A 24146-nucleotide genomic window follows, 5' to 3' on the forward strand; every position below is an offset into this window, starting at 1 on the left:
GATTTGATTTCTCTGTTTAACCCATTTCCTTTAGGATGTTCTGTGTGCTTGAGTATAAATAATTCAGCTAATTTTCAGATGACCCTATCTAAGTTGGTTCGAGACCTTATGTATGTACTTAATATAGAGTAAAAACCACCCAATGAGTTAAAACTGCATATATATATTAAAACTTACCATGATATAGGCAGTTAATCAGGATATTAAAGCATAATGAATTAATGGAGAGTAATTATTTGCCCAAATGGAAACATGTTCAATTGCTTTTTAAATCAAAGTAATCCTTTGCCTTTCATTGTCCACCCACAGTGGATAAAGAAAAAAATGACTTCCTTACACACATAATAGAGGAAAATTTGCACTTTCACAATTGTATTATTATTTACACTTCAAATCTAAATGCTAAATATTTGCATGTTTAAATTGAGTCCTTTTTGATTTTAATATTTTAAATTATTTGCTAATCCAGGTTCATAAATGCAAAATAAAAAAATTATGAAACATAATTATAAAATATAACAACCCTTTCATTTGCTAATAACTATAATCAAGACAGGCATTCTTGAGAATATAAGTCAAATCTTTTATTGGACTTCTGTCACATTCCCTTGCTACACAGGAGGTTTAGAGTCATATTGCTTTTACAACAAAAGAAAGTAAATAGAATTTTTTACTCTCATTGTAGAAAAAAGGGGACTTAGCAAACACACTCACATTTATATGTATTTACATGTGTATATTCAGGATTCACTAATGTTTTGGATTATAAAAATATTCTGAGATCAAATCAAATCTAATGTAATGCTTTCAAGAAGGGACTGGTGCATCTAAAATGGTTGACACATTTATGAAATTTTTTTATATGGGTAGCTTTTTCACTTTATGGTTTAACATTTCTGAGAATCTATACGCCTATTTTACCAAACATTGCTAAAACTGGACCAAAGAGTTAATATCTCTCAAACTTCACTAAGAAAAATTCTTATTCCTTACAGAAAGATCGAGCATGCCATTTTTGTGGACAAAGTTATTGGTCCCATCAATATGTTCTGTGTCCTCCAAGTAGCTGTAGTTTATGCAGGAGTCTGTGAGGCTTCTAGGCAGGTTTGCACACGCCAGGGGTTCATGTGGCATCTCTGGAATAGGCACCTGGTTGCAGAGCTTCCTCATATGCTCATTGAAAAAGTCTGCGTAGCCTACATTGAATGATGCCAGTGTGGTATTGAAGGTTGCAACTGTGATGGTAGAGATCTGGGATCGCACTAATGAAGAAAAAAAGAAAAAAAAGCAGTCTTAGTTTTCTCCATGTTAACCTGGGATGGGACATTACGTCAGACAGTCGAACTATTATTTAAATCGTGACCACAATCACAGCTGTAGCTTTTGTGAATACGTGACTTCCAATCTCAGAGCTATTCTCAACTCCCATGGAAATGCCATAGGTGTTATGACCATGTAATAAATATATGATAATGAAAATTATAGAAAAATATGAATTCCAGGTGACTTCCTTAAAACCCAGGCTAGATTTTAACTTTTGTGTAATAAGTGGATTTTATCCACTGTTAGATGACAGACTTATTAATATAGTTAAACTAGTTTGACTAAAGTATTTCCTTACAAGTTTATGGCTGTTAAACTAGTTGGTTTTATCTAGTATATTTAAACAACAACAAAGAGGAAGGATGCCTTTTCTTCTTTGCTTTAGAGTAATGAAACATAAATCTGTGATTAACTAGGAGATGTCGTCAAATACTTGAAATACAGTCCAGGGAAAAGAGGGATTAAATTATGCTCATAGGTTAAGAGCACAGAATTAAGAACAGATCTTGATTCCACCTAGAGACACAAGTTTGCTCACATAAGGCACATATGGCACTTATCTGAAATACGAGCTGTCTGAAAGGGGAATTAATGGCTTTGAAAGACAGCGACATTCCTCCTGAAGGTGGGCAAGCCCTTCAGAGGACATCATAGAGGGGAAAGAAGTCCTGGATCTAGCTATCCTTCAAGTCTTGTCTAGACCTGTGGGACTATGATCTTTGAAAACAAGTATAAATGGCTTGTCCTTGCTGTCCCTCTGAGAGGTATGGGGTTCCTACTGTGCTGCAATAGCTCTTACTACTAAGGGAATTCTCAGAATGGCTCACAAGTAAGTCACCAGGCAATATAATAGATGAATGAAAGTTTTCAAAAAGCACAAAGAACCAGATTACAATAAAAAAACGAAACATGGAGTAAATACAGGAAACAGGAAAAGGAACCTGAACTCCCGCCTGCAGGTGCCACCTCCGACCCACCTTCCTTGATGGTGTTTTCTCCATGGCTGTTGGAGTGGTCCGGCAGGTCACTCACCAGGGTGTGATGGGAATGCGAGTGCCTGGCACTCAAGCTCTCCATCTCAGTGGCTGCATCTGAACTGCCCCGCCGGGTAAATTTCCCTGAGATTGACAAGAGCAACACAAGAGAGTTTTAAAATCTGAAAGATGCTCTGCCAAGATTTTGTCTTTCCAAGGAACAGCAGTGAGAGTGAGAGGTATAGCAAAACAGCAGGAATTGAACTTGCCTTGGGACTACACAGGGTCAAGATGATTGATGAAGTTGCCTGTGATAAGGTCAGCCCCCAATCTAAGCCAAATGTCAGAAACCATCTGCTGGGCCCCAGCTAGCTGTCAGCTCTTAATTTTAAAAGCTAACCTTCTTAATAATATGCCACCAGAAAGGGAAAATAAGCTTCTTTTTCTTTTTTTTAAATCTTCCTTTTTTAGTATTCAAATTAAATAAAAGTCTGTCTTTGGATTTACAATGAAATCTAAGGCCATGTTTCAACATCTAGAATAGGTAATAAGGCCATTACTTATCTAATTATACAGGATTCTTGAGTGATTAATTCAATTATCTACATTTCTTTGGCTGTGAAGACACAGCATGATTTTGTACTGGGAAGCTAGCTTTGGGGTTACAAATCTTTTGACTAAAGTGTTCTAGAAAGGTCTAGATTTGCCCAGAAGCCCTAGATCCAGATTCCTGAACGGGTCGCTCAAGCTCTGCTCTACTTTGGAAGGTCCCTGTGGTCACCTAAAATGGTGGTTTGCCAGCCTCCTTTTTCAATGCCTCTCCTGTCTTCTCCAAGTCCAGAGAAACTTCCAAAGGAGAATGTGCTGCGGGTTGGAGACACATCCAGATGATCCTCATGAAGCAAGAATGGCACTCCCATTCTTCGCGGCCTTCTCTTCCCCGTGTGGTGGAACGGGATAGAGCCTTTCCTTTCTCGGTCTTCTTTGCGGCTCTTGAACTGTGAGGATGAGAGATGAAGAGTTAAGCACAGGGCAAAGGAGAGGTTACAGTTTGCTTCCCAAAGGGTTCCATGATCTGCAATAAAATGCAGGAAATGTTCCAAGAAAAGGAGAGCCAGAGTCACTCAATATCATGCAATAGAGATTGGAGAAATTTCCACAATATATAAGAGTAAAAAAAAACAAAGCAAAAAGTAACATAGTCTCTGGGTCTTTCTGCCAGTTTGGGTTAGTGCAGTGGTTATCAATGTGTGTTCCTGGATCAGCGGCATCAGCATCAGCTGGGAAATGGTTAAGAAATGCAAATTCTCAGGTGCAACCCCAGACATACTAGATCAGAAACTCAGAAGGTAAGGCTCAGCAGTGTGTTTTAATTAACCCTGTAGGTGATTCTGATGTGTGGTAAAATTTGAGAATCACTAGGTTAGAGTATAGGATCCTGGAGTCACCATATGGACCAACCAGTATTTTCTGTTCTGTTTTTCAAAATTGAGATCGATTGTTTCAGCCAGACAACATTGAATGTGGGGTGCTGCTCATAAGAGTCAAAGAGGATACAAAACATGCATTGGTACAAACCTATTACTCTTATCAGTTAAATAAGTTCAAGTGCCAGTATAAATAAGAATTTAGAATTGTTAGGGAAGCTTTTAAAATAGACCAACGTCCAGGCCTAACCTTCAGCAATTCTGACTTACCTGGGCTGGGATCAGGCCTAGGCACTTGAATATTTATTTAAAAGCTCCTGAGAGATTCTCATGTGCTGTCACTACTGATTGATAGGAAAACTATGGCCACTGCCTATTATTGCATTATCAATGAAGGAAGACATGGCTACATCCTTAGCAATACTCCGAGCTCAGAGATAAGTCAATAGTATGTTTGTGCCTTTCATCAACATAATCATTTTGAAAAATAGAAAATAAAGCCATCACACATATATTATTCTATATGCTATTTTCTATTTGATTAACTCCATATACTTATTTGAAAAGAGAGGTGGAGTCATGGCTTCATAATAGCATGAACTATTTAGCTAGAAGATCTAGTTTTGAGTTTGGATTCCACCTGTCACAAACTACCTAAAGTTTCTAAGGCTTGGTTTCATTCTTTCTCCCTTTTCTCCCTTCTCTTCCTTTTCTTCTTCCTTCCTTCATCTCACTTAATTCTCATAACATTTCAAGCTAAGTATAATATGTACTCAATTGACAGATGAAGAAACTGATACATGCTTTTGAAAACCATACATATAATTTAGAACAGGGGTCCCCAGCCGCCTGTTAGGAACCAGGCTGCACAGCAGGGCATAAGTGCAGGCAAGCGAGCCAAGCTTCATCTGATTTGCAGCCGCTCCCCCGATCGAGCGTCACCGCCTCGGCTCCACCTCAGGTCATCAGGCATTAGATTCTCACAGGAGCACCAGTCCCCGGTGCCAAAAGGGTTGGGGACTGCTGATTTCGAAAACTGTTACATATCATTTGGTCAGTATCACCCAAACTGATAGTGGCAGAGCTAGAATTTGAACCCTGATCAAGTGTATGTTCTTAATCCTTCATGCTAAAGGTGTCACTTCCCATCTTTAGGATTCTAGCTCCTCGTGGAAGCTCAATAAATTTTTATTGAATGAAAACCTACGCTGTGACCTTTCACAAAGAAAGCTGTGACAGTAGTAAATCCAGTGGTCTGTTATAAGGATTTTCTACTTTATTAATGAAGCTTGGTTTGTTTGTTGGCTTTAAACAGAAATGACTTCAAGAATAAGTGTTTCATGATGATCCCACCACTCTGAGAAATTTATGCTGTAAGACTTGGTTTCTTAAGTGCAAAATGGGAAGAATAAGGATCTCATTGGATTAAATGAGAATTATTTCTATTAAGTGCTTGATAAAATGAGATGAACCATACAATTGTATATAACCATCATTGCTACTACAATATATCCACCATCACACTTCTGAAAGCTCATGCTTCGTAACAACTCCATGGAACATTTAGAATGGTCAGTACACTCATGCACACAGAGGGACTCGTACAAGGTCAAGGTCAAGCTGCAAGCCAGTGTAACAACTGAGAGGTGACTTCTGGTTCCTGAGGTCCCTTTTCTATACTACAACACAATCAGAAGTACCTCATGCCCCACTTTTTTTTTTTTTTTTTTACCAAAATGTAAAAAGCTTAAGTGGCTCTACTCACCTTCTTAAAAATGTTCATGCCAAGGTCTGAAGAAAGATCTGGGACAGCAGACCTACGCAGATTGGTCAGTGAAACCTTGGAAAAGGCCTCAGAACTGAGAGATTTTTCCTCTTCATTACATTTCATGGTGAGATCCTTAATAGACAATAATAAAGGAAGATTTAATGATCAAGGACTTAGGGCCTTGTATCCAAATACTTTTCTTATTGAGATGCTATATGTTTCATAGAAATATGCCTACTGTTTTGATATCTATGACATATTTAAATTATATCCAGACTTTTAGAATCTAAATCTTGCTACTGAGGAGACATATTTTCTGTTTATTGTAACTTCTGTTTGGAGTTTTCAACAGTGAGACCATGATGCTCTAGATTCAGGAACACCAAGAAAATAGGCAGGAGATAGCTATTTCTTTTTCTCTTTTTATTAAAAAAAAAAAGTGGTTTTGCATCTAATAATACACCAAAATCGTCTACTACTAAAACAGTATATGACTTTACTTTGATATTGTATTGCTCATGCTGATTTTCAAAATATGCATATGTTTCTCAGACACAACCAGTTCATGTTGAAGTAAACCCAAACAATTGGAACACATTGCAAATCACATTTTTCTCTACATATTCAACATAAGGTGTTTATAAGAAGGGAAAAAATGTTCAAGCTGATATTAGGACATTAACTGATCAAAAAGTAATTTTCAGGGGGATGTCATCACATCATTATACATTCAGCTTATTACTCCACTTATCAATAATAAATAGAAATATTATATATAAAAAACAATATTCCTAATGATGACATTGAGGCACTGAATAATTATGAGTTATGTGAAAGAGGTTAAATCATGTTTAGTAAAATGCTGGTGCCACACATTTTATGAAATCAACAGATTATATGTGAGAACTCTCTATTAAGTAGTACCTTGATTATCTAATACCGAGTATTCCATTTGTCTGTATCAACAGAGGCTTACTCTAGATTAGTGTGTGCAAAAGGCATTTAGACAGCACTTCCGTGAATGGTAAATTAAATGCTAAAGAGTAGCAAAATGGTCTAGTGGTAAAAGATAGCATCAGAGTAACCCATCACCCAAATAGTCAGCACTGGAATAAGTAAGAACTAGATGCACAGAAGAAAAATAGACTCTGTTATGACCAAAGCTGTTAATTCGAATCACAATGGACTGAGTTTCCTTACTTGGGTTTTATGGGTGTTCACTAGTGAAGGAGTTGCTGCCACCATTGAGCTACTCCTGGGTCTGGGCAGGAGAGGAACATCTGGTTCCGGGGGCTTTTCTGGCTTCTCTTCCAACATGTGTCGCAGCCTTTGTAGATAGTACATCAGAGACCACTGAGTACCTTCCTCAGACCAGTGGGGTTGGAGTAGGCAGCGAAGAACAGCAACATCAAAGTAGGTGGCGTAGCGGGACCTTTGGCATGGAGGTATCACAAGAGAGACCCTGCTCCCAATGGAAGAAAGAAGATGATTATATTGGCAATCATACGTTACAAGAGGTGGCACTTGGCTTATAGCTCTACTTTTCTCATTGGTTCATTTATTCATTCACTTATCTCTTTCTAGTTTACTCTAATATCCTTCTAACTTGTCGCACTCATTCTACTTTTGCTAGACATGACCTGGAAGTAGAGACACTGGAAAGAGTTTTGAGAGATAGTTAGGAAACATCCAGGCAAAGCCGAGGATAGGGTAAGAGAATGGAGGACTTTTCATTCAAAAGGAACAATGCCTACAAAGATACAGAGTTTTTTTTTTTTTTTTAAATAATGAGTTTGGGGTGGGTGGAAGAAAATCATAAGTTATTGGCATAGTTGATAAGTAATTTGAGTGGTGGACAATGATGAGAGTCTATAGACATAGATGAGGTTCAGCTCATGATGATTCTTTTATACTTAGCTATCAGGTTTGACTTTTACCTCAATATAAATAATAACGACATTTGTGTACTTCACTGGACTATTCTAATTCCAGTTGTGAAAGTATTATGTAAAAGATCTAGGAAATTTCAAAGCATTAAATGAATAAAAGTTACATATAAGGAAAATTAAATTATTTTGAAAACAATTTATAGATATTCATGTAAGATAGCAAAACTAATTTTAAAAATCTCAAGATCTTAGGGCTCTGGAATTCCATTATTCATTTTAAACACATGACATATTCATTACTTAGTCTTCAATTTAATCGTACTACGAAATAGTTTTAAGCAAGTACTCAACATAACACATTGTCTTAGGGGGTACAACAGTAAGTTTAACTACCTTGCCTTGAGGTACGTATGGTCCTATGAAAATGACAGACAATAAATAACAAATTATAAAATTAGAACTTCTGGGATCCAATATGTAATCTTAAATCTAAAATCTAAACTTAACCGCCAAGCATAATTTTTTCGCAAGTCAGATGATGCAAAAGCAAAAGTTTTGTACCTTGCTATCAACTAGTTAATGGTACTAGTTGAAGAATTTCGGCAAAAAATGCAGCCACTGAGAGTAAAGAGAGGTTTTCCTAAACTTCCAAGACTCCTATTTTTTGAACTGAAGATTATGACTCATTATTGATTCAAGAGGTTAATTCAAAAAGATACGACTGCTATTAATATGTTAACTAGAATAAAAACCACCAGAATACACAAATTGAGTAAGGAGTAGTATGGTTGGTGAAACTTTTGTTTCACTTCACATATTTGTCATGAGTTAAGAAAATTTTAATTTCAGCCGAGGGACTGAAGGAAGAGTCCAGAATTACATCAAGAGTTTATGTAAGGAACTTAACAAACAAAAGCAATGTCTTGGGCCATAGCAAAATGGTAGCTTACAGATCTCTGCACCCAAAAAGGCTTATTATATATAGCTAAATGGTGCCTGCTAACACAAATGGCTTGTAGTCATGAGGCATGTATGTGCATGTTAAGAGCTACATAGTCCAAAGCAGTAAACAACTTAATAGGCCCACTTATCTATGAAAGAATATTCCCTTCACCTGGTACAGGCCCACCCCTCCTGGGGTGAACTGGCAATCAGCTTGCTTCCTAAAATGGCATAGGTCATGCCAAGTACCAGGAATCACTCTGATTAACATAAGTAAAATATATTTATCACTGTGGGTTGAAGTTCAAATATACAAACCCGGGTCAGGTTTGATGCCCTGTCAATCATTTTCATAGGCTTATACTCCCCTATCGAAGCTCATGTCACATTGCTGTTTCTATTCTCATTAGTGTCATAGTCTGGAAGTGTTGAAAGGCATTGCCTACGTACACAGTGGTTTTGAATGTCAATGATAGCTGGTAGTCTAATATGCCTAAATATTTTAATTGACAAGTAGCAAACTAAATATAAGTGAAAATTCGATAATATAAGGTGCTATAATACTAGTTAACTGAGTTAGAAGTCACATGAAGAGAAGCTTTCTACAATCAGTTAAGTTTGTTATGCTAGAGTTTATCCCACTTCCGGGGAGCTAGAAAACTCTTCAGACATCAGCTGCATGGCAACTTTCAATCCATCAGAAAGTCCCATAGATTCTCTTCCCAACCACTTCTCATCAGTTCCACAGATACTAACATCTCCCATTAGGTATCGTCTTAGTCTTATTACTTTTTCTCTGTTCCTCCACCCCTCTGCTTAAACCCTTCCAATAGGTTTTTTAAAACATCCTTGGAATAAAAGGCAAGCTCCTCAAAGTGGCCAACATGGCCTGCATAATCTTCCTGTGTCTACCACGCCAAACCTCATTCTTCATCATGCTTGCCCCAGTGTGCCAGTTATTTATTTATTGCCTCTCAGTTACAAATTTATCTTTTGTGCTTGCTCTGTGAAAATGAATTCCAAGCCCTCTCTTTTTGGAGTCTTTATGAAGGCTTCATTATATTTGCATGATTGATTAAATCATTGACAATTGGCTAGTGATTCAACATCCAAGTGGGGGTGGTGAACTTGAAAGTTCCAACCTGCTAATCACAAGGTTCTTTTTCTTGGCAAACAACTCCCAGCCTTAAGCGCATATCCATTAATATAACAAAATACAATTTATCACTCTCATCACCGAGGAAATGCTAAGTGTTTTAGAAACTCTGTGCCACAAACTGGCACAAAGACCAAAAATATATCTTTCTTATTATAATTCACACCACAAATTACAACCAAAATTCCAAAGGGATTTATCTCTTATAAATCAATAAGACTTCTGAAATTTAACTAAATGGATGAATAAAAATTTGAGAGTAAGTGAGAAAGGTTTAAAAGGAAGTGTAAAGAGTATAAATTGCCAGATATTAATCTCTGTTTTACAACAATAATACTCAGCCCTATAGTACTGATTAAAAAATAGACAAGAGTTCAGTGGTGTAAAATATGGAGTTACAAAAGATTCAAATATTTAGTGAATATAGTTTATAAAAAGGTAATATATCAAATTAGTACAAAGGATACATTTGTCAATAACTAAGATTGGCATAATCGACTCACTCTTTAGAAAAATTTAATTAAGCCTATCTTAAATTAGCATATTTTATTTCCCTAATAAAATCAGTATAGATTAAGATTTAAATGTAAAAATATGAACCCATAGTAGTATAGAAAAACATTTGGCTATTTTGTGTAATCATGGAGTAAAGAAGAACTCTAGAACAATGTAAATGGCCTCAAATTTAAAACAACACAAAGGCCCATCAACAGGTAACTTGATAAAGGAACTGCGATACATCAGTTCAATGCACTTCTACTAAGCAGTAAAAAAGAGAGAATTATTAATATGAAATAATGCTGAGTAAAAGAAGTTGCCCCCCCCCAAAAGAGTATGTTTTCATTTGTACAAAATTTTAGAAAACTGAAAACTAATCTATAGTGACAGAAAAAAGATCAGTGGTTGCCTGTGGATGGGGAAAGAGTACAACAGGAAAGGGAGAAATTACAAAGGGGCACAAGGAAACTTTTGGAGGGTGATGGATATGTTTGTTTTCTGGATTGTGGTGACGGTTTCATGAACGTGTATAACAATACGTAATAAAGCAGAGAGCGACTGGAGTTGAAGCATCAGAGTTTTATTTAATTCTGACTTTCAATAAAGTATCTATCTCACATTATTATGGTAATCATATATTAGAAAGAAAACTGGAGATTAGAGAAAACTCATTAATTAATAGGCAGAGAAGAGAAAAAATATGTAAAACAGAATAGATAAAAAGCACAAAATAAAATAAAGTAGAAAATAGATGTAAAAAATGGCAATTATCAAAATAAATGTTAAATACACTAAGATAAAAGACAAAAATTATCACATTGTATTTAAAAATATATATATAAATATAGCTTTACACAAATTTGTCTCATTCATTATCGCTTGGATGATGTGTTATGCCTGCATTTTCACAGTATTTGATTACTTAACTTTTCATTATATAATCATTTTAATAGAAAGGCTGAGTCTCAGAATTTTGTGAGTTGCTGAGTTTTCATAAGTAGTATAAGGGTTAGGTTCAAAATTAAGGTTCCCACCCTGGGCAGGATATCTTCTATTTGCCTCCAACCCCCACTGCTCAACCCCATCCACTCTCTACCCTTCTCCACCTCCCTGTCCTGGAAGATCTATCTGTATAGGCTCTATTGAGGGCTCCCCTGCCTCTGGCCCCTGGTCGAACCTAGCAAAAGGAGGCTCCCAGAGGAGACTGGAAAACAGAAGGACAAGGATTTCCTTCATAGGGCTCCTCCCTCCCAGAGATTTGCCTAGGGCTGGCCATGTGACGTAGGGCTGGCAAGAACTGTGCCCACTGATGGTCACAGCCCTCATTAATCACTCTCTCTCTAAACAGCTCTCCACAACTGTCCCTCAAGGTCTAGAGTAGTTAGGTCTCCTGCTGGCCTGATCCCTGGAGTACTGCACAAGCTCTTGTGGTTTCCCTATATCTTGTCCAAACCTGTGCAAACAAACCATTTTAACCTCTTCAAAATTACTCAAGCATGACTTGTGACTTGGTTCCTGACTGATTATATTGAAGTCCAGTTTGAGGGAAAATAACCTTGGTTCTCATCTCTGCCAGTTTCCTAAGAGGACTTCAACACTCTTTCTCTGTACCCCTATCTCACTCTTTAAAAAGCACGGACTAACCCACTCCTCTTGACATATCCTTTATACCTAGAATAATGGCATTTTTTCCCCCAGTGATATACTATACTCTTGGATTTATAAAGACAAAATTACCCAGCTGGTAGCAAACTGGGTAATTTTAGGTTCCTCCAGTATTTATGACAATCATCTGCCTTATTACAAGGGCCTGATTTCTTGACTAGGCTCTGGGATAAAGGCAGATATTAATCATTCAACAGAATTATTGACCCCATATTATACTAGCTATCCTTACCCTTTACTTTCTGCCCTGCATTTCAGTGTCTGCAAATATTTCTAGCTAATAATTTAAATTAGGGAGTTCCTAAATTATATCAAATCCTTAGAGCAGTGTTCCATATAATGAGATGTCAATGGACTACTTCTATGTGAATTCCAAGGTGGAGCAAGGAAGAAGAAGGCTGTTAAAAATACAAACTCCCAGGTGTTACCCCAGACTTACTAAACCAGAATTGCTGGTGCTAGAATACAGGAATCTTTATTTTAAACAGTATCTTCTGGCAATTCATAAACATTCTTAATAAGATTGGAGAAAAATTGCCCTAGAGAAACATGCAATGCATGACTTTGCACTTTTAAGCCAACATTTAAAACAATTCTTATATGGAAACACTAACTGGAATGTTAATAGTTTTGTTGCCAAGGGAGACAGATGACTATATTTATGTCTTTCTCCATACACAAAATTTGACTAAAGTAATTACTAACCGTGCAGTTGAGTCCCATAGTCATTAACTATTTCATAACAGATCATGTCAGTTCAGCTGATGACGGACTGTGTAACAGCAAAATTCTACTGATATAAGGCTGTGATCAGAAACTAAAAATGTGTCTGTAATCTAGATAATCAAAATTTGTTAAGCAAATTTACATTTCAATTGTTTAATATTTGAAAAGACTGAAACAACAATATAGTTAACAGGGCATTCTGTAGCAAATATTTTTAACCTTCGTTTTAGGTGTTATTTAAGTACTAGTTTGTTTTGCTTAAAGTATGAGCTATACTAGAATGAGTAGTGAATAAAAAATGATCAATACATATTTTTATTTCATTTAAAATAGCACTATCAAATGTAATCATCTTTTCACTAAGTAACCAATAAAAGTCATTTTAGTTAACTAACAAACTAATTAATACATGAGAAAATTTACAAAACTAGATAAAGATGGTATGGAGACAGTGCATTGTATGATATAATACAAGAATTCTTTCTAATTCTAATATCTTATGATTCTATTAGTTATTTGATAGAAAAAAATGAAAAATGAATATTTTGTGAAAATATGAATACAACTATATTATAAATGGTATATGTAAAAATAATGACGATAAGTACATATACAAAACAATAATAATATTTCTATCTACCTGGTGAGCTCATGGGTGATTTTCATTTTTAAAGAAATATTTTATACCTTTAAAATTTTTTCTAGAATTAGCATATACTTTTTATATACAGAGAATAAATAACACATTGTTACAGATAAAGCAAAAATTGTTGGAAAATGTAAGAACTGCTTTAATCTATTTTCTAAGTAACTGTGGCTTCAGGAAACAAAAAAACTATTAATTAGTTTGGGAGATGCTGATAGAACGCAGCATCCAAGGTAGAAAAACACTGGAAAGAATCTGTGGAGGCAGAGAACTGTGGAAACCAGTCGACCTTATGCAGCATTTAATGAAGCAGAAATTAAGTCTATGCAAATGGTAATTAAAGATGAAATCTCACATTAATTAAAAAAAAAAAAACAGCTACCTGTTCACTGATTGCAGGGTTCAGGAAAGAGTGATGTTCAGTTCAGTCAAGGTCAGGGCAACAAAGACGATAAATTGGATTTGTTTGATACAAGCAGCTAGCTTTTTTATCTAGGATATTTGCACTGCTTTGTTATTAAAGTTCTCTTTACTTCTATTAATAAATGAACTCCTCCAATGAAGACATGTTAACATTAGCATTTTCTGAAAGGTCTACCTTGTGCATCATTTCCATGACAACCAGCCACTGTAGCTAGGCAGAGAAAAGACCTAATTCACTCTTCTAAAGTGCCACTGATTCATGTCTAATTCACGTATGTGGGTAAAATTGTGCTGTGGGTGATTGGTGATTGTATGTCAAGAAATACACATATATGTAGAAGTTTTAATGTGACAATACCAGAGATAGGAGAAAAAAACATGTCTTCCCACAGAAAGGAAACCTCTGACATTATAGTCAGCTTTGTCTTTACAGGCAAATAGGATTGGAATCATTAACATGAAATTTTGTCAAAGAAAATAAATATCACTTGCTATTTATATTTGCAAATTTCCAATGCTTACTACTGCTGAGAAAAAATTATGCAAGAAATATAAGCTCCTGGATATTTTATGACCTCAAGATTTCACCTTGATATTGTTTTCGATAATTTTGCAGAGTCAGGCAGAAGCATAGTATTTGAGGTAAGAAGTTCCTTACACTTAAATAAATTAAATTTTTTGGAATTTGTGTAGAATAGCATTAGTGAAGGAGAAATACGAAGATACTCAGTAATTAAAAATATAGATACAGACATGATAATTATAATTATCATATATAAAATGATGTTGACAATATTATAATTATTGTTGCTTGTAATCAGCCTCCAAAATAGGCCCCAATAATCCCAGCTTCTTGGTATTCACACGTTCATGCAGTCCCCTCTCACTGTATGGGTTGGCTGGTGCAACCCATAGAATATAGCAGAAATGGCGGCGTGTCACTTTGGAGATTAGGTTATAAAGGACACTGAAACACTGATCCTGATTGTTCTCTCTCTTTCTGGGATAATTTGTTTTGGGGGAAGCCAGTTGTCATGTCATGAGCAGCACTATGGAGGACACAGATGATGAAGAATTGAAGCTTCTGGTCAATAGCAGTCTAAGCAAGCTTGAAAGCAAAGTCTCAAACCCAGTGAAGCCTTGGGTTGACTGCAGCCATGGCCAACATCTTTAAAGACCCTGAACCACAATCACTTAGCTACGTCGTTTCTGGATTTATGATCCTCAGAAACTATGTACAATAATAAATTTGTTTAAAGCTGCTAAGATTGGGGTAATCTGTTATATAGCAATTGATAGTTAATTGATATACATATGGCAATTGATAGCTAATTGATACATATTTTGGTACCATGACAAAACCCTAAATTTTGGAAATGGTTTGGGAACCAGCCAATAGACAGAGCCTGTAAAGAGTTTGAAAAGTGTGTTAAAATATAAAAGCATAAATTGCCTTGCACAAATTGCTGATACCTGAACTTTGAGAAGGCCGCCAGTGAGGGCTAAAGCAATATAAGAATCATGCTATTGGAAACTGAAGGAAGGAGGGTCCTTTTTTTTTAGCAGCGGAAAGTTGCCTATGTGATATAGGAAGTTAAAGAAATGTGCTTAATGAACTGGTTATCTAACGAAGGAGGTTTACAGATAAAGTGTTGAAGGTGCCTTCAGATTTCTTCTTGCTACTTATTATAAATTCAGAAAGAAGATATATGAACTAAATGAAGCCCTGTTAAGGGCTAATGGGCTGGAATTTAATGATTTTGAAAATTCTCACCCCCCTCCATATGGGAAATAATGGTAAAATTAAGAAGTGGCCACATAGCAAAAAGCACAGAATAAAAAAGGTGTTCTACTCTCAAGAAATTTACAATTTAGCTTGGCAGATTAACACATAATAACTAAATATAATACAATGCAGAATCAAGTATATGGTAAACAGAAGTTCTAACAATATGGTAATGGAGCACAGAGAAAGGGTCATAGAAGGCTTCAATAGAGTGGATGTGTCCTTTAAAGCTGCGCCTTGAGTGATATGTAGATTTTGGCAGGAAAAAAAAAGGTATAATAGTCCTCAGCTTCTCCTTTTGTTTATCCAAAGGATCATCTTGCCTGAAATATTCCAGAATCACCCTATCTAGACTTTCAAGGGGGAACAACCATGTACTATAGTAAAATGCAAAACACATAACCAATAGAAGGTGAAAAATGTGCAAAATAATTAATTAATCTGTCAGATGCAGACAATGTTTGATCCTCTGAGTCAGCAAAAAGGAATGACTCACTGCTTCTCGTCTTAAGGGCCTTCTGTTTTAATTGGGGAATATAAGCAAATAGTATGACTTTTATTTTAGAGATTATGAACAGATTGTATAAAAAAGGAACATTTAGCTCAAAGTAGAGAGCTTTAAAAAACTGTAATAGACTGATTATTGAGTTGAGTCCTGAAGGGTCATCATTAGATGAAGAGAGAAAATGCAGTGTAACAAGAGGAATAAATTATTCAGAAATCAGAATTTGAAAGTGAGCATAGAACATTTAACGAATTCTAAGTAACTCAGCATAGTAGAGAATAAATGTGGAAAAGAAATGGCAAGAGAGGAGTGGGTAAAGGAATGGGTGAAGATTTGCTTAGTAAGGAGTTTGAAATGTATCCTGAAAACTATGGGTAGCCTCTGAAGGTATATTAGATTAGGAAGTAAAACAATCAAATCTGTATTTTAAATCACTTTCATAACAGTATATATGTAATGGATTAGGAGGAAGCAATGCTGAATGTAGAGATACCAGTTAGGAACAGCTGCAGAAATCTCAGTAAGAGATAATAACCATCTGAACTAAGGCAATGACTAAGGTCAGAGAAAAGGGGAAGGTTGTGAGAGATTTTAAGAAGGCAGAATGTAAAGGAGTTAGGGTAAAGTGAACCTCATATTTCTTAACTAGGATGTCTAGGTTGATAGTGATACATCTACTGAAATAAAGAATACAGAAGAATGCACTTGATTTTAGAGAGGCTGAGTTTGAGGTGCCTGTGAGGTTCAGAAAGAGATGTTTTATCAGTCTCTTGATTACATGGGTACGGAGCTGAAAGGGTTGTCTAGATCAGATACAAAGGTTTAAGACTCATCAACATATACCTAGTGATTAAAATTATGGCAGTAGATAAGATCATTCACAGGGAGAATGTGAAAGAGAAGAAAAGACCAATAGTAGAGGAGGCCCATGGAAGACAAGCCAAAGAAAAATTATGGAAAGGATCAGTAAGCTAGGTAAGAAAAAACAAACAACAACAACAACAACAACAATAACAACAACAACAGTAGAGTGAAATGTGAGGAAAGTCAAGGGAGGACGTGTTAGGAAGGGTAGAGTGTCTACAGGGTTAAAGGACTAAATAAGGGCTGAGCTTCAGAGTTATTAGGGGAGGTCAGGAAAAAGTGATACTAAACATCTAGGAATATTTTTGTTCTGGAAAATGATGAATTCTGGTAAATAACCAAAACATGTCTCCTTTTAACGAAGGATCTAGTAGAAAAGAGGGCTTCTTTAAGACATAATTCAGGAGATGGGTAGGTTGCTAGAAGAACTCAATGTTCTCTTGCTAAAGATCTAACTTCTCATGGGTGAGCATTGAAGAGCATGGATTGGAGTTTAGTGACTGGGGTATAAGTAATGGCACAACATCAGACTGGAGAGCTAGACGGCAGCCAGATAATGCGGCACCTTGAGGGGCATGTTGAGGATTTAGAATTTTATTTTGATAGCAATGAACAGCCATTAAAGGAGTTAAAGCGTAGGAGTGGCGCAATTAATTATTTTCCATGAGTTTGTATGTTCTATATTGCATGGTGGCAAGAGTAAATCAGAGGCGAGTAATAAGTGGGCTATTGCAGTACTCCAGGCGGAAGGTGATGAGTGGCTTGTATGCTGGTGGCGGCCGTAAGGATAGGTGGACGTAGGCAGATTCGGAATATTTTTTTATTACATGCTTTTCCTCAGCCCTCCTTATTTCATAAATTTAATCGCCATTCATCCACTTGCTCAAGCCAAAAACCTCGGAGTTATATTGGACTCCTTTCTTTTTCTCACTTCCCATGTACGATCATCAGCTCTACCCCCAAAATGTATCCCAATTCCAACCTCATCTCAGCCTTTCCACCCCTATCACCCTCACTAAATCATACCTTCTCTCACCTGGACTACTGTGACAGTCTCCTGACTAGTCTCTGAGTCCACTTTTGCTTCCTGAATTTATTTTCCATAATCCATCTGGAGTGATCTTTTAAAACTGTAATTTGGTTGATGGCATTCCGTTGCTCAAACAACTCCAATGGCTTTGCATCACACCTAGAAAAATATCCAAAATTCTACATAATCTGACTCCTCACAACCTCTGTGATTCGCTACAATTTACTCCCTTTTTCACCACTGCCCACTGGTAAGTGACTTTTCTATTCCCAATGCACACTGTTATTCCCACTTAGGCGCCTTTAGACTTTTCCCTCTGCCTAAAATGCTCTTCCCAGATCTTCCTGAGGTCCTCCTGAGACTGCCTCCTTCATATTATTCAAGTCCCTGAAATAGAGCCCACCTTCCATCCCTTTGCTTCACTTTTGCCTTCATAGTCTGAGAGTAACCTGGAAATAATTTTATTCATTCATTTGTTTATTCTTTTTTATCTACACTTTTACAGAAAATGAACTCTTTGATGACAAGAACTTTGACACTACTGAAACCCTAGTGTCTAGAATAAACTTAAAATATATAGATGTGAGTGAATAAATAAAAATTTAAATAATACTGTAATTATATTATAAAGACCCCAGTTCTGCTTTTGGCACATTGAAAATACCCAATTAAAGGTAGTTCCTATTGTTATTCTCTTTAGTCTTGTAACCTAAGTGACTACTTCTTCACAAATCTTTTTAATTATGTCTTTGTTAGTAAGTTATTATTGTCATTAAATAAAATGGGAGCCTTGGTGTGGGGAGGAGGGTCGTCATGATAGTAAATTTTAAATAAATGGAAAGCTAATATAGGAAGAGACTGTACCTCTTCAAAGGACTGTGGTAGACACACTTAGTGGATTCTCATGTGATGGTGTTCACGCTCTTTACAATCCTCCTCTCGAGTGAGAGCAGGACCTGTGACTTTCTTATAACCAATAAAACACAGCAAAGATAATGTGATATCATTCTCATAATTAGGTTAAAGGTGATGAGATGTCACTCTTAGGATTATGTTATATTAGAAAGACTTTGCATTAGCAGAATGAAATTAGATAGAATTTCTCTCCTTTACTGGTTTTGAAGAAACAAGCTTCCACATGGTAATTTGGCCTATGGCAAGGAACTGCGGGTGGCTTCTAGGAACTGAGAGCAGCCCCCAGGATAGAGCCAGCAAGAAAACAGGGACGTCAGTCCTACAACCACGAGGAGACGAATGCTGTCAATAACTTGAGGGAGCTTGTGAGTGGATCTTTCCTCAGTCAAGCCTGTGATGAAACTGAAGCCAATCCCGACACCAGGACTTCAGCCTGGTAAGGCCCTGAAGCCGAGAACCCAGCAAAGTTGTGCCTGGATTTCTGATATGCAGAAGTTGTGAAATAATAAATATGTGTTGTTTTAAGCCAGTAAGTTATAATTTGTTACACAGCAGCAGAAAATTAATATAAGAAGTATAGACAGAAACTACAGAAAAACAAAATTTGGTGAAATATGAGAAGCACATTCCACTAAACAGAGTTATCTAAAAATGAAAGGAGATTTATCTGAGAATTTTAATTTCCTCATGGCTGAAAATGCTCAGATAATTAACATGTTGTTAGTCCATCAGATTGGGCTGGTTATCTTCACAGGGTTCCTTCCACATTAAAAATGATATGATTTTAAGTACTCATCATCACTACTGACCTGGCACAGTGAATCATGTGGATAGACACAAACAATCTCTGCTTACACAACTGAAGTCTGTCATAAATTCATATTCTCAACCAGCAAAATATCATACAACTGGGTCACTTGCTTTTAAAGTCCAAAATGAAGACACAAAGACAACTCTTAACATATTATTTTTTGAAAGTACTACATGCTAGTATTTTGGTTAAAAAGCAATTATATTCATATGGTCCCATAGTTTCAAAAATTCTAAGAAATTTTTAAAAATCACTATACACATGTAGCCTGGTTTTGGCGCCAGAAGGAGATAGATCATTTAAATTTTGCCAAATGAAATGACAAGCTAAGACAGAGAGGAAAAATCTATGAACCATCTTTTTTTCTTTTTTGCTACAAACTTGTATCAAGAAAATATAAAGAACTCTTAGTATTCAATAAGAAGACAAACGACCCAGTTAAAACTTAGGCAAAAAAAGTCTGTATGTACATTTCACCACAGAAGATACTCAAATAGCTAGTAAGTACCAGAAAAAATATACTTAACATCATTAGATATTAGAGAAATAAAAATTAAAACCACAATTTGTTCCCACTTCAAACTCACTAAAGTGGCTACCAAGGATATAGAGAAAAAAGGAACTCTCATATATTTCTGGTGCGAACATACTATAATGCAGCCATTTTAGAAAACCATTTGGTAGTTTTTTTTTTTTTAATTACACATAAATATACCATGCAACCCTAGGAATCTATCCGCCCAACAGAACTGAAAACATATGGCCGCCCCAAAATTGTATGTAAATGTTCATAGCAGCATTATTCATAATCCACAAAAAGTAAACACAACCCAAATATCCATCAACTGATGAATGGATAAACAAAATGTGATATATCCATACAATAGAGTACTTTTCAGCAATAAAGGGGAATAAACTACTTGTACATGCTACGATGTGGATAAACCTCTAAAACATCATAGTAAATGAAGGAAGCTAGATGCAAAAGACCATGTGTGGTAGACTCCAACTTCTTTGGAAATGTCCAGGAATGCAAATATATAGAGACCAAAAAGGTATATTAAGTGATCACCTGGTATAGAGTGAGAATGGGATTGACTAAAAATGGGTGCAAGGAATATTAGGGGACGAACATTTGGTGGGACATATTCTAAAATTGGATTGCGGTGACAGTTGCACAATTCAGTAAATTTGCTAAAAACTTATAAAATAGTGCACTTAGAATGAGTGAATTTTATAGTATATAAATTATACTTCAATAAAACTATTTTTTATAATACTTCCTTTCAAAATAATATCCACTAGACAGTAACCTTATTTGAAAGTAGGGATACACAAATGGTCGCAGGGACTCGCTCCTTAAATCGACTTCGGTACAAAGGCAAACCTCGTGAATCCAGGCTTCCGTCATTTCGGCAGCGAGTAGGAAAAAGTGGACTAATTTTTGTCTCTAGGGAGGGCTTTCATAAGCAAATTTCACCATGTACATAACTAGCAGGGACAGTGTCAGAACGTTTACAAAGAACATACTTCACAATTCCCTGAGAGTATTTTAGAAGCACTCATTTTAATACAAAGATCTGGTGATATAAAATATTCTCATAGCTTAAAGCAGATCATTTCACAACCCAGCAACATAATCTTTTGACAGCATCATTTGAGTTTCTGCACTTAAATATTTAAAATATTCTCTAATTCAGACATCTCATTTAATCAGACTTGTTTTCCCACTTCTATTCACTTCTACTAGTTTGTTTAAATGAAAGCCATTCATAGCACATTTCTGGAATTATTACTCTAATTATACCTTGACCAAGAACATGCACACATCATGCACACACACGTTCTAAGAAATAGATGCTAAACAAGTAGCTACAATGCGTATTTAATTTTTGGTGACTGGGGATATGTTTTTGTCCTCAGCATTGCAATCATGTACCTGGAATGTGAAGGACCTCTCTCTTGAGAAGTTTGGGAAGACAGACTTCCATCAAAGGAGTTTCCTCGGTGGCAGCCTGAAATGGTGGCTTTGGGTGAGATGGAATCTGACTGGAATGTTTCACAGACCACCTGGAGTCCCTTTTGGAGACGGAGAGAGCAGATTAATTTTTTTCTTTAGGTATATCCTCTAGAATCGGCTATCATATTACATACATTGTTCCTTAAATTTAAAAATTGCAGCATAGCTAATTATCATAGACCAAGGGATTTTTTGCCTTCATCTAAGAAGGAATGAAACAGACTTCTAGAGACCACCTGTGTCTAAGTACTTTCATGTCCTTCATTTCATTTTTCCTTTGATTCTTTTCATCTCCATATCTAGTATCCATGGGAGAAGACTCACGAACTAACAATTTATCAGGCATATACCAATAGCAAGGTGAAGTGAATAGGGTCATGGGGCTGAAACCAAGCAACATGTTAGTAAGAGCTAATCAAACTAAAGCCAGGCATGAAAATGGAAGTGCAAAGTTCAGGTTGTTCTAGCACTCATCAGAGTAGAGATGGAATACATTTTTCCAACTGGATGCAACCACCTCTGAGCAAAGACTCAGAGGCTACACCTGCCTGCTCTGTATACCAGAAGCAGAGGTTAACCAACTGAAGGAGTAATGGGAGCCACTTAAGAAGGATGATGCCAGGTGGTGAAAGTCACAGGGAGAGGAACAGGGAGTGGAGTTTGGTCCTGAGATAATGGTCACCAGGATCCACTAAAGATTCCTAAGAAGGAACGGATATGATCAAAGGATGGCACCGTGCATGTAATAAGCCTCTGCAGAATGGTGAGTTAATAAATACATGATGCATTAGGAAGATTAGTCAGGCATTATTAATAGATATTTATACAAAGCAGGAGAGACTAGAGGTAGACAATCTGATTAGGTGGTTTAAGCTGCAATCTAGTTACGTGGACCCTGGACTCTGATTTAGTGGGACTAGAGGATAAAGAGCACATCTGAGTTACATAATGAAAAGAAAATGGGCTTTATCAGCAAGAAATCAAACGGAGAGGGTTATGGAGAATAAAATATGAGAGTTACATATTTCATTGGGTCTAAGAAGTTATCAGTTATAAGACACACCATTATTTTATGCTTAATTAAGAAAAAAATATCTCTGTTAAGTAAACTAGGATACTTCTTATCAATGAGAACTTCTTATTTTATACTTACTAAAGGGATTACCTTAGACTTACTTAGGCATAGCTTTTGATTATATATCCATCCTGTATGTATGTAAAAAGGAAAACATAAGTGAAATAAATTGGTGTAGGTATTCCTAAAATTTTTTGACTTTTCAGAAATTTCAACTGAGAGTTGTTGATACGTTTTTCCATAGAATAACGTTCTGTGTAAAGAGTGTAACTTCTTAAAAGACTGATCCACTATTCCTTCTGAAATATTCTTCTAAAGCCATTGACCCTGATTCTGCAAATTTAGATCCTGGAAATGACCAAATTCATGCTGCACAACAATTACATACACATCAAGACTATTACCAGGCAGGAGACTGTTAAGAAGCCAAAGATTGTCACACACACTCAATATCAAAGATGTGAAAAGCGAAAAAAAAAGAACACAACTTAGAATAGATTAAGTAAAGCATATAAATCAGTGTCTGTGTTTAGCAAATGCTTGGCAAATACCAGATATAATAAGACTCCAAAATTTCCTGTTTCCAGGGTGAAAAGGATGATGTTACAACTAGCAATAATATATCAGTTGAAAAGAGTATCCAATTTTAATGGAAGGCACCAAGTTTTATTTTGCGTTTGTGAATTGGAAGTAAAGGCCGGTCATCTAAAAGCATGCTGTTAGAGCTATTGACATAAAAAGGCTAGTAGATGGCTTAATATCTAACCGTGAAGCAAAGAAATTTGGAAGACTAGCCTGAAACATATGGACTATCCCATTTCCAGATTTAAACAATTTTAGACAAAAGTAAGTCTAAGAAGAAAATCAACTATGTGTGGTGTTGAAGAAAAAAGTAAGGAGAGGCAGTAGCCAGTAAAGGTTAAAAGTAAAATGAAGCACAGAGAATGAGAAGCAGCAAGGCTAAGAGCCAGCAAAAAGAGAGAGGACAGGGGAGGGGAGGGGAGGGGAGGGGAAGGGAAGGGAGGGGAGGGGAAAGGAGGGGAGGGGAGGGGAAAGGAGGGGAGGGGAGAAGAGGAAAGGAGAGGAAAGAAGAAAAAGAAAAGAAAGAATAAAATAATAAAATAAAAACATGCTGCTAGTGGCAGTATATGGATATATATGGCTTTGAACTGCTCTGGTCTTCATTTCTTTCTTTTCCAAACCAAATACTGCGTGACAGATTTGCACCAAATTCTATTGTGTTTATTATGCATCTTCTATTTTATATGGGTTAGTTTTGATTCCGCATTAAACTCTTAGATTCCTTAAAGGGCAGAGCTGTATCTTATGACTCCTTTCTACTCCCTTCTCCTTATCTCCCGCAGCACTGTCATTTGTTAGAATTGTCTAACAAATATTAGGGGATTTAATCATTGACTGAGAACAAGATGATATTTTAGTTAACATGGGATGACTAATGATAACTAATATTTAATGTTACATGTTAGCCATTGAGATAAAGCACCACTTACTACACACTAGCTATTAAGATAAACCAATTGTAGCTAAGAACACTCTCTTGTTTTAGCACCTTCACACTTCTGGAAGTGCACAAAATTTTATTTTCCACACAGACAGACAGAAAACCTAAAGCTGTTTAAAATTGCACATTTGGAAGGGAGGAGCTCGCATTGAAGATGAGTTGTATCATCCTGGAACTCATG

The 24146-nt window shown here is 36.3% G+C and overlaps 1 protein-coding gene across 16 annotated transcripts in view; it reads right to left on the reverse strand.

Annotated features, from left to right (window-relative positions):
- Positions 1-24146, reverse strand: part of UNC80 (unc-80 homolog, NALCN channel complex subunit) — a 187607-nt gene that overhangs the window by 147217 nt on the left and 16244 nt on the right. For 9 of the 16 annotated variants that reach the window (XM_036236388.1, XM_036236387.1, XM_036236398.1 and 6 more), the window contains exons 7-12: positions 21288-21427; positions 6693-6954; positions 5490-5624; positions 3079-3295; positions 2265-2441; positions 994-1262 (exon numbers count right to left, since the gene is read on the reverse strand). In XM_036236388.1, the coding sequence (XP_036092281.1) occupies positions 994-1262; positions 2265-2441; positions 3079-3295; positions 5490-5624; positions 6693-6954; positions 21288-21427 (1200 nt within the window). The remainder of the gene's footprint in view (positions 1-993; positions 1263-2264; positions 2442-3078; positions 3296-5489; positions 5625-6692; positions 6955-21287; positions 21428-24146) is intronic. The other 7 variants (XM_036236392.1, XM_036236400.1, XM_036236395.1 and 4 more) reach the window with 1 other exon arrangement.

Source organism: Rousettus aegyptiacus, unplaced genomic scaffold (genome assembly GCF_014176215.1).
Source record: "Rousettus aegyptiacus isolate mRouAeg1 unplaced genomic scaffold, mRouAeg1.p scaffold_m13_p_2, whole genome shotgun sequence".
NCBI lineage: Eukaryota > Metazoa > Chordata > Mammalia > Chiroptera > Pteropodidae > Rousettus > Rousettus aegyptiacus.